We start from the raw sequence: 12100 nt of genomic DNA, 5'->3' as shown, positions 1-12100 counted from the left end.
TTGAATTCAAAGCTTTGAGAAAACAGTTTCTTTTTTCAGATAAATGAATAGATGCAAGTGTGAATGGATTTCAAACTTGAATTTTGTTAGTTTAGATATATTATTCTTATTTATTTTATGTTCGATTTTCATTTTTTTTATCATATCATTATAACTTTATCTATCAAATTAATTTGATTTTATTAAATTTAAAATAAAATTCTAATAATTAAATCAATTAAAATTTAAATACTTACAAAAAAAAAAAAAAAAAAACAGAGTTGTAAGTTGGAGTGAATATGATTATACTAATTTTAAAACATTAGAAGACTTTGAGTTTAGAACTGAAGTTTATTTCACATTTTAATTAACGATAATAAAAAATATTCATATTTGTTAATAGGCGGATGTTTAAAGTTTTATTTGAGATGTATCTAATCAACATTTATTTATTATTGCTTAGAATTAAGTACTACTTATGACTTATTTAAGATATAATTAGTAGAATAATCCCCTCTTCTAATCAACAATTAGAGGTACTAGATTCAAGTCCGTAAGACGGTAAGTTCTGCGTCTAGTTAAATGTTTAAGTTTGTTTGCGGGTTATATATTTAACTTTTGGGGCCACATTTTATAATCAGTATAAATGTATAATATAAAAATGTGAATTTAGATAGTTTACATGTTTGATACAAAATGGTACAATTTATTTCATTCCCTACTCTCTTATTCAACTCAATTATGGATAATTAGATTTGTTAACAACTTATTCAAATTCATTAAAACATTCATGATTTTTTTTTTTTGTTTCTAGCTAGGTCTCGAATTCATTAATACAAGTTTTTATTAATTTATTTATCTTTATGACAAATTATAACACACTGGTATGACAAATCGTTTTCCATAAGGTTATTGATGTATTGTAATTTGTACACTAATAAATATAATTTAGCATAAGATTTTATGATTAACGCTTATTACATATGCTCGTAACTTGTGGTATAGCACAATAATTCATATTCTTAATTTCTTATGGTCATGATTCAAATCTTTTGTACCAATTAAAAATAATTAAGTAAAAATATTAATAGTCTTTTGGGTAAATCAAAATATAATTAGGACGAACTATATTATAGCATTATAAATACAATTTTTTCCCAAATTTAATAAAAGTTTAGTAATTTTTAAAAAGAAGCCTAGATTGACCAACTTTTGGAATTTGAGCTATTTAATTTTGTTATAACCAAAAGAAGTGACATGAAGCTTATAATAATTCAATAGATACACTTCAATTGTTGGTACAAAAGGAGAATAAAATGAAAATAAAATACATGACAATGAATTCCTTCAAGCATCCCATATAGGCTTTTCCATGGATTGATGATCATCAAAATGGTTCATCTCTTGGTGGCTCATCGCCTCGAATTCCAATCCTTGTTCGTTTAGATTAGGCGGTGCTCGCGACGACGACGACCCTCCTCCGATTCCCAAGAAATCAACCATCGTCATGTCGTTCCTATCGCCAATAATATTATTATTCACTCCGAACCTTGTTGGGCCCATTGGGCCTATACCCATTGTAGCCTTTCCATGTTGCATTATACTATTCGAACCACTACTATCCTCTTGCTCCAAGTTCCTCATGAACACTTGTCCATGTTCAAACATTCCTCCCATCATCTCATTAGTCAATCCTACACCATCATTAATCCCCATTAACTGTTCATATGGGCCGTTATTGGGCTGATGTTGAATTGGGCCATAATTAGATGGGCCTGCCATGCCAGTTACAAAGCTTTTTTGCATCATGGGAGAGCTAATACTAGTATTGCTAACGGTTGCTCCCATTTGAGCTGCTTTCTGCAAAAGAGCCGTTGCAGACATTGGGACTGAACCGGAAATCTCGCCGCTTTCGTGGTGGAGATAGCTGTTGGAGCTCAACTGGAGGCCGTTAGAAGATGAAGTATTGTGAAGGCTTCTTGGACCGCCGCCGAAAAGAGAACCGGATCCGGTTGACAACATACCAGCCGACATGTTCCCAAATGGGACAGGCATTAGATCTTGAGGGAGGGATTTTAGTGGGTTTTTGGGATCAAAACTGTTGAATTCTGAAATACCCATCATTAATGGATTGGAAATGGAATTGAAGGGTTTGAGATCTGGAATGTTTGGCATTAGAAGACCTCCATGATTGTTCACTATTTTATTGTTTTCTTCTGTTAATGCATCACAGAATGCCCTATGGGTGATGAAGCTGTCTCTCCTGCACAAATGACATGGGATTAGAGATAAAAAAAAAAAATTAACTAGTTTTGGGGATAAAATGAAAAATCTGACATGGAACCTGGAGAAGATGGTTCCACAGTCACACTTATACTCTCTTGTGCCACAAGTCTTTTGATGGGCTTTCCAATCAGATTGAACAGCATACTTCTTAGAACACTTATCACATTTCCATTTCTTCTCACCATGTTTTCTACTGAAATGCTTCTTGATACCGGTCAAATCCCCAAGTGCCCTAGCTGGGTTATGATGCACACAAGTTACTTCTGGACATATGTATACACGTTTCTTCACTTCTGTACTTGTCCTTTGCCTTAGTTTCCATGGCAAATTATGTCCTCTTCTATGGAGTTGCAAGTTTTGGTCTCTCTGAAAACCCTTGTTGCATATTTCACACACAAAACGGTTTGTTGCCATTAGAGTTGTTGGTGATAGCGCCACTACCTCAGCTGTTGGATCTATACATAATAACATGCATTAAACTCAAAACCCCAAACCCAAAACCCAAAAGCTGTAAACTTGATTCTGTTTTCATATTCTGCATTAGAAACAAAATAATGATCAACTTACCAGGAGTTCCTGGAAGGTTTCTTTTCTTCTTAGCTGCAGTTTTCGAAGTTTGAAGCTCTTCTTGTTGTTGTTGTTGCTGTTGCTTCTGATGTTTTTCAACTTCTTGATCAGCTGAGTTAGCTGAAGAGAAGCTGCCATCTTCACCTGAGATGTTATTTGACATGATGAAAAGGGTGGAGAGTTTAAATTAGACAGAGTTAAAAGAAGATCAAAAGTTCCTTTTGTCTCTTCGTTCCTTTTCTTTCTCTCTAGTTGTTAAATTTTGTTGTGGGTGAAGTGGTTAAAAGGGGAGCAAGCTTTTCTGTGAAACCAAAAGCTGGAATCTTTCAATCGTCAAAGTAGAGGAAGCCAAAAAATAAAACAGGGAATTTCCCTCTATTTGGTTCTAAGGGAAAGAGAGCTTCTTGCAGCTGGCAATATATATAATCAAATATTTGCACAATGAATTAACTTTGGACTTCTTAATTTGGCTTATTATATATGCTTAGCTAATACTATTTTTATATCTGGTGTCCTAATTAGGGAACCAACTTGTATAAAAATCCCTCAACTTTTTGGGCATTGAAAATCAGCCCTTCCATTAAACACCTAAATTAATTTTGTAAGTTTTTGTTAGGATTCTGATTATTTGAATAACTCAAATCAGCCCTTCCATTAAACACCTAAATTAATTTTGTAAGTTTTTGTTAGGATTCTGATTATTTGAATAACTCATGGGGAGGGGTTATAATCCACTAAATAGTTCGAGTGGACAAGAGTCGGTATTTAAGAAATAAAATGTAGATTTAAAAGGATATTAACAAAAGTTATAAGAATTTATTGCCTACCAGATTCTAGCTTTCGTTTGATGTTATAATAAAATAATTTATTTTTAATAAAGTAAAGTAAATTTGATTAATAATTTGAATAATATATTTTATGAAACAAGAAAAGGAATTATAATAAATTATTTAAGGATTATTCAAATAACTCAATTTGTATGGAAAAAATTCTAAACACTAAAGTTGTTGTAAATGATCTTATTTAAGAGGTTAATTTAAATGGGTGTTCATGTTAGTGGGGATTATGCTAACCTAGACCCTTGGAATGAACCCATATAAAAATAAAAATTAGTAATGTAATGTATAACCTTGGCTAAGTCAAAATACTAAATATATCTATATATGCATGGTCCCATCATGATGTGGACTAAAAAATAGTTAGCATGGTGACAAATAAATGAATATAATTAGAAAAGAAATTCAATGTGGCCCATGATCTTATAAATACTATATTCTTAAAATTAGTCACTCTCATGAAGTACTTTCCAAAGCAATATAATGCATAAATTTCATCTCCAATAGTGAATAATATACTGTAATATAATGTTTTGAAATAATTATTCAATTCATTGATTTAATTATTTTTTTAAAGAAATATAGGTAATTAACTAAGTAGCTATTAGGTTAAGACAACTAGACATATTCAACAGCTAGACCATGTTTGATCCAAAAGGGTACAAACACAAAACAACTTGAAGAAGAAGTCCTTAAAGGGGGCAACAAAGATAGTCAGTTTAGCGCAATCACAAGTTTTGACTTTATTTCAGCTTAATACGTTTTTAGTAGAAATTAGAGACATTTGACTTCTTAATTATCGTAATGAGTTATCTTAACTTCACACATATTTCCATATAACTTTCAGTATTGAGTCATTTTATATTTTGAAAACGTAAAATAAAACTAGTTATAACTAATATTATTAGTGAACTGGACTTAATAATAATTTAGTGTTTGTGATAACATTATGTTAGTTGGAAGATTATTTTATTAAATATGAATAGAATAAACGACTTTTATTTTAATTTTAAAATCAATGGCATAAAAAGAGAATTAATAAAAGTTATTTAATTGAATTTTAAAAAGAAAAATTAATATTATATCTTATTTATAGTATATGTCTAATATGAAATTGAATCTAAATAAAAAAGATAATAAAATAAATTTAAACTTAATGACTAATATGTATATTTTTTGTTAAGTATTTAAATTAGCTAACAATATAGTGTAATTACTCTTATATATTGAACTTATCATGAAGCCATGCTAATTGACATCATTAATAAATCTAAGTATCTCATCGATATTTCATTAATTTAACAATTTTGGCTTTGTTTTTTCACTCTTTATTTGAGTTCATATAAAGTTTTTCAACTACATTGAATTGATCTCACATCTTGATTCTTGACTCTTCACCTATGTCAAGGTTATCTCAAAACAAATTGTCACAAAATTATTAATGATTCTAAAAAAAAAGAAAAAAAAAAGAAAAAATATATAATTGAGTAGGATAGAAAATCAAAATATCATTCATTTCATAAATTTATAATTGAGTATTTTTCACCCTAGACCTTTTTTTAAGAAAAAAACAATACAACTTATTTATTATTCTCATGGTCTAAATGAACACTAATAAGATGTGATATAGAGGAGAAAAAAAGTCTTTGACATAATTATTTTTACCCGATAATAATTCACTAAGTTCAACCGGTCGATTAACCGGTTAACCGATTGATTTCGGTTAAGTCTAATAACAATATAATATCGGTTAACCGATTGATTTTTACCTATTATTTTACAAACCGATTAACCGATCGATATGGATATCGGTTTTATCGGTTCCGGTTCTACCAGTTCGGTCAATTAAACAGGTTTAACCGAGAACCGATAATTCAATTTTTTAAACTAAGTATTAAATTTATTAAATAATTTTTTTTTTTCAAAATCATTATTTGCATAAGTCGTTGTTCTCCATCTTCTTTTACTAAATATATTTTAAAAATAACAATATAATATAATCGTCATTTCTAAACTAATTCCTAAACTAATAGTTATATAAAATAGAATTTTAAAAAAAAATCTATACAAATTATAATTTATAATTTAAAAATAACTAATATGTATATTATTAAATATTATTTATAATATATCTAATATTTATAAAATAATTAACATAAATTATAATATATAAATATATAATAAAATTATTACTCGTTAAACTGGTAAAAAAAGTTCAATCATAAACCGATGGTAAAAGACCAGTTAACTAGAACCATTAGAACCAATTAACCGATAAACCAGTAAAATGAAACTGGTAAACTATAGATTCGCTCCATTATCGATTTTTCAATTTTTTTTACACTGCTCTAGATTTCACAAACACCAAACCAAGTATAGTTAGAATCTGGAGTATCCAAAGCACAACTTATAAGCTCATCAATATGCAGTAATTACAGCATAGCTTAATTACATTTCCAAATATGTATATTTAAAAAAAAAAACATCTTAATTAAAAGATCTGACCAAGGGTTTTCACCTGGTTTTTATCGACAGGGGAGTATTTAACTGATCATAATGGGTCCACACCAATAAACACAACTATATATGTCGACTTCTTCCTATTTCAATATATATTTCTAAGTATATATTTATTTATATAAAATCTATTTACTTTTTTCAAAACCAATTATTTATGCATGTGTTGTTTCTTTCCTTTTCTAAAATTACGGGTTATTAATATCCATTTCAACTCACATCAATTTGTAATTAGCATTAATTTTAAACATTAAACTAATAATTATGATATCTTTATGCATGAATATATGAATTGAAATGATATGCAATCTATAATTAACCTATAAATTATCCGTATTTATTTGTTTAATTTAATCAATAATAAAGAGAATTAATATTATATTAATTATTCAGTAAATTCCTAGTTAATGTAATTTATAATTAATAATAAGTCTTTATTCAGATTTTGCAATAAAAGAGTTAATGATCCCTTAATTTCTTGTATTTTGTTTGGATCTTTGATATAAAAGAAGATAAGAAAGAAATGACGTACAAAAGAGTTGAGGGCACTACAATGAGAATCTATAGTTTTGACGGTCTCTACTACGATCATTGAAACGAGTTAATGGAAAACTTATTTTGCTCAAAGGGTCTGTGGGATTTAATAGACATAATTCTAGACGTTCGATGATCCAACAACTAGTGAAGCTAAAACTAAATTTAACTAGATGAAAGACTGTAAGGTGAATTAGATAGAAGTAATGGTGAAAAAAATATAAGACTCTTCTTTTTAGAAAATATCCTTAGAACATTAACAAAGAGGTTCATGTATGTAGTGGCAGGGCCGACCTTGAGAATGAAAGAGTTTATATAGTTAGTGATTACAATAGACTGAAATACCCCTAAGTTTTAATAAAGATAATAAAAGTAATATATCAAACATCCCCTCTTAAACTCATTATGCGACATCAATAAGGATTGAGAGTTTGTCAGTCATAAAACGAAAATGCAAACTTGTGTAAATATATCAGTAATCTACAATGAGGAAGGAATGCATGACAAAGTGATGGTGTGAATTTGTAGATGACGACAAGTGACATGATAATCAATTTCAATATGTTTGGTTCACCCATGAAAGATGGAATTCCGTGCAATCTAAATAACACTCTAATTATCACAATGTAGCAAAGTAGGGTGAGAAAGAGAAATACTCATATTAGTAAGCAATCGATATAACCAAACACTTTCATAGGTAGTCGAGGCCATGGCATGATACTCAACTTCTAAATAAGACCAAGAGATGACATCTTGTTTCTTTCTCTTCCATGAAATAAGCGAATCACCGAGGAAAATACAATATCAATTGGTCGACTTTCGGTCCGTAGGATCACCAGCCCAATCTGCATCAGAGTAGGTATGCAACTCTAATAAAGACGTGGAAGAAAACACGAGACTATGAAATTGAATGCCCCGAAGATACTTGAGAATATGAAGAACAACATCTCAATGAACTATAGTAGGGGCAGTGACAAACTAACTAATCACATAAATTGCATGTGCAATATCTAGGCGAGTTACAGTAAGATAAACCAAACTACCAACAATGGTACGATAAATGCCAGAATCCTCCAAAGGAGTGCCATCGGACGAAGAATATCTAGAATTGGTCTCAAGGGGTGTGTGTATTAACAATCCGGTTGTCGGTTAGTAGAGCAAGCTCAAACAAATCAACAATGTATTTTGATTTATATAAGAGATAACCTTTTGGAGAATTAGCTACCTCCATTCCCAAAAAATAACGTAGCATGCCCAAATCTTTCATAGCGAATGAATGTGCCAACTCAGACTTTAATGATTCAATATCATCATGACTATAATAATTATATCATCAACATATAAGGATAGAAGAATACGTCTTGTCGTTGTACGCTTGACAAATAAAGTTGAATCATGGTGACTAGGAAGAAATCCAAGCTAAGTGATCACCACTTGTTTGAGACCATAAAGAGTTTTGATAAGCTTGCAAACTTCACCAAGCTGATGAAGAAAACCCGAGAGAGGTATCATATAAACCTCTTCATAAAGGTCACCATTCAAGAAAGCATTCTTCACATCCATTTGAGAGATTTTCCATTGGCAAACCGAAGCAACAACAATCAAAGTGCAATCAATCGTCATTTTTGCAACATGAGCAAATGTTTCCTCATAATCCATGCCATACTCTTGAGAATAACCTTTAACAACAAGTCAAGTCTTGTATCGTTCAATGGAACCATCTGCTTTATTTTAATCTTGTAGACCCAACGAGAGCTAATGACATGTTTTCCAGATGGTAGTGAAACCAAATTCCATATATGAGTCTGATGTAAAGTAGTAAGTTTCTCATCTATAACAATCTGCCAAAGGGGATTACGAACTGCCTCTTTAAAGGATGAAGGCTCAGAAAAATGATGTACATAAGTGACAAAGGAAACAAATAAAGTAGAATATGAGGAGTACTAAAACTCAGGAAGTTTAGTAGACTTACGAATGCGAGTGGAGTGACAAGGAGAAAGATCCACAATCTTATCCGACAATTGGGTGGCATAGGAGTAGGGACATGGAAGGTGGATGTATCGTGAACTAAAGTATCAGATAGATATTCATTGGGCTCAATGTCAAAGGGATCAATACGAACTAGATTTGTTTAGGTCATATGATGTGATCTAGCTGGAATAGAGACGAATGAAATGTACTTTAAAATAGAACATGATGCAATACATACAATTTTTTACTAACGTGATCAAAACAACGATATCCCTTTTAACAAGACCATAACCCAAAAAAACACATAAGGTAGACCGAGGAGACAACTAATTACGCTCAATATGCAGTCAAAGGACAAAACAAATACAACTGAAAATACTCAATAAGGAATAATCTAGTGAATGACCATATAATTTTTCAAAAGGGGACAAACATAAATTATAAGATATTGGAATTCTATTGATCATATGAGAAGTGGTAAGAATTGTTTCCCCCTACAATACACTAGGAACCTCGGCTGATAGCATGAAAGAATGAGTTGTTTCAACAAAATGACAATGTTTTCTTTTAGCCACACCATTTTGTTGAGGAGTGTTGGTACATGAAGTTTAATGAATGGTACCATCAAAGAAAAGTAACTGAGAGAAATCATTAGATGTGTATTCACTCCCAAATTATACCTAAAACATTTAATGATTGAAGAATGTTGGGTTCTCACATGAGCTCGAAAATTGATGACTATAGTAAAAAATTCAGACACGTGTTTCATAAGATAAACTCAAGTATAACGAGTGAAGTCATCAATAAACAAAATATAATATTGAGAACCTCCTTTAGAAGAAACATGAGAAGGTCCACACACATCAGAATACACGGGATCAAATGAGTAGTGTAAAAATAAATACTTTTATCAAAAGGCAATACTGAAAATTTAGTCAATTTACAACCATTATAATCAAAAATGTCATGATTTTCTACATAACCCATTTAAACGAGATCTGAAAACATTACCCATTCGAGAATTTCAATGAAAAAAATTCCGAAGATGAACGATTCAAACGAAATGATGACAAGTCAATGCTGGAGGCAGCAACATCTGATACATTGAGTTCATCCAAAAAATAAAGTCTTCATTTCCTACGGCATGTCCCAATCACTTTATGTGACTTGCGGGTCCTTAATACAACAATTGAAAGAAGTAGCATAATTGACTAACATATACAAGGTTTAATGAAAGAAGAAGAATATGGTAGACACGTGAGGGAGAAAAATAAGATGTATGTACATAATCAATTCCTGTCAATGACATTGGAGTACCATCGACAGTCATGATGGAAGATGATGGAACATAATTAATTGACATAAATAAGTTAATATTATGAGACATATGATGAGATGCACATGAATCAAATATCCATAAGGGATACGATGTACCTGAATTGTTAGACGATAACAAACCTTTATGAGAGGCGAAGGACATGGCGTGAGGCTATGAGGCGAGGGACTGCTCAAATATATATGAATCCAAGGTTGGATCAACAATTGTATTATCGATATACGGTGAGTGATGAGTCCATTATGCACTCAATGACGAATCATCTTTATGACCAGACATGGTGAAAATAAAAGTAACAAATACGAATCCCAAAATATAACAACGACAACACAAATATATCAGCACGAATATGACATAACGTGACATGACGCAACACAAATACAAATCTCCATGCAAAATCTGCAAGAGAAAAAGGAAACAAAAATGAAAAATACCATTGACGATTGCAGACTCCAACACCAAATCCAGATCGAAAACTGTAGATTGGAAGTTTTAGGTTGAAAAAGAGAATCCATAAATGGAAGGTCTGATACCATGTTAAGATAAAGAGAGAAACTATGATTTCTTATTAGCAAACATAAATAAACTGTATATAATGAAAGAGTTTATATAATTAGTGATTATAATAGACTGAAATATCATTAAGTGCTAATAGACTAAAATATTTTTAAGTGCTAATAAATATAATAAAAGTAATATATCTAAAAGTGAGAAACATATTGTCCAATAACAGTGTTGTGCATACATTATGAACATAAACATTACTGGTGCAGTCAAATAAAAACTTCACAAGAAGTTTAGAATAATATAATAATCTCTGTAAGTCATTTAAGAGTATTTAGTTAAATTACAGATTTACATTTACCTACACAAAATTATAAAATTGGATAATAAGAGCTCTACTTATATTTTCTTTATTATAAGTAAGGAACTAAAACTTATATAGACTTTATAAATCTATATTCTGAAAAAGATTATAGTGAGTAAGGATGTTGTCTTTGAGGAAGATGTGTGCTGAGATTGACACGACAACTCTACTTTAAAGAAAGTAAAATTGAAATATGATGGATGTGAAATTGAAAGTGAAGGTGAAGTGAAATTTTAGAACCAATAACTTATATAGACTTTGTAAATCTATTCTTTACTAGATGCATAAGTAAGGAATCTAAAACTTATATAGAATTTATAAACCTATTCTGAAAAAGAGTATAGTTAGTATGGATGTTGTCTTTGAGGAATATGTGTGTTGGGATTGACATAACAACTCTAGTTTAAAGAAACTAGAATGAGAAGACGATGAGTGTGAAATTGAAAGTGAAGATGGTGAAATTTTGGAACCAATAACTGAATAAGTAGATAAAGGTCTTCACTCACCAATAATACTACATTCAGAAGGTCCAGAACTATGTACTTTGTTACCAACTTTGTCAAGAAGAACAAGAAGAGTTCCTTATTGACAAGAAGACTACATTGTCGATGACACTTCATCAGAGGAAGGCGGGAGTAACATAGCTCTCCATTTATCATTCGATCCAACTACTTTGAAAAAGTTATTGGTATTATCAATTGGAAGGAGAAAATGCAAACTGAAATTCAGGCTATTGAGAAAAACCAAACTTAGAATTTAGTTTAATTGCCTAACGAAGCAAAGAAAATTAGCATTAAGTGGGTTTACAAGACCAAGTTAAATAAAAAATGAGAAGTGTGCAAACATAAACCTTACTAGTCGTGAAAAATTATGCCCAAAAATATGGAGCTAATTATAAGTAAGTTTTGCACCAGTAGTTAGATGGAACACTATACAAGTGACCCCACCAAGGTAGCTCAGTGGTAAAAGTCGACTTAAGAGGCTAAAATGTCATTGGTTCAATTCAATTTGGAAGTGCTTTGAGTTTAAGTGAGGAATCATGGCGGTCCAAAAAAAAACTATACAAGTGTTGATTGCAATAACGACTCACAAAAGCTTAAATTTGTATCAACTTAATGTAAAAATTGAATTTCTGCATGATAAATTGGTTGAAGAAATATTTGTTAAGCAACCACAAGGTTTTATAAAAAAGAATGAAGTGTAAAG

The 12100-nt window shown here is 30.7% G+C and overlaps 1 protein-coding gene across 1 annotated transcript; it reads right to left on the bottom strand.

Moving 5' to 3' along the window:
* Nucleotides 1-1326: 1326 nt before the first annotated feature.
* LOC124937795 (zinc finger protein GAI-ASSOCIATED FACTOR 1-like) lies at nt 1327-2995 on the bottom strand. The gene is made up of 2 exons (XM_047478122.1): nt 2767-2995; nt 1327-2720 (listed from the first exon to the last, which is right to left on the bottom strand). The coding sequence occupies exons 1-2, from the start codon at nt 2993-2995 to the stop codon at nt 1327-1329; spliced, it is 1623 nt and encodes a 540-aa protein (XP_047334078.1).
* Between the last annotated feature and the right edge of the window lie 9105 nt (nt 2996-12100).

Source organism: Impatiens glandulifera, chromosome 5, assembly GCF_907164915.1.
Source record: "Impatiens glandulifera chromosome 5, dImpGla2.1, whole genome shotgun sequence".
Lineage (NCBI taxonomy): Eukaryota > Viridiplantae > Streptophyta > Magnoliopsida > Ericales > Balsaminaceae > Impatiens > Impatiens glandulifera.
The sequence above is the reverse complement of the archived record's forward strand: the minus strand, read 5'-3'. Positions and strand labels throughout refer to the sequence as shown.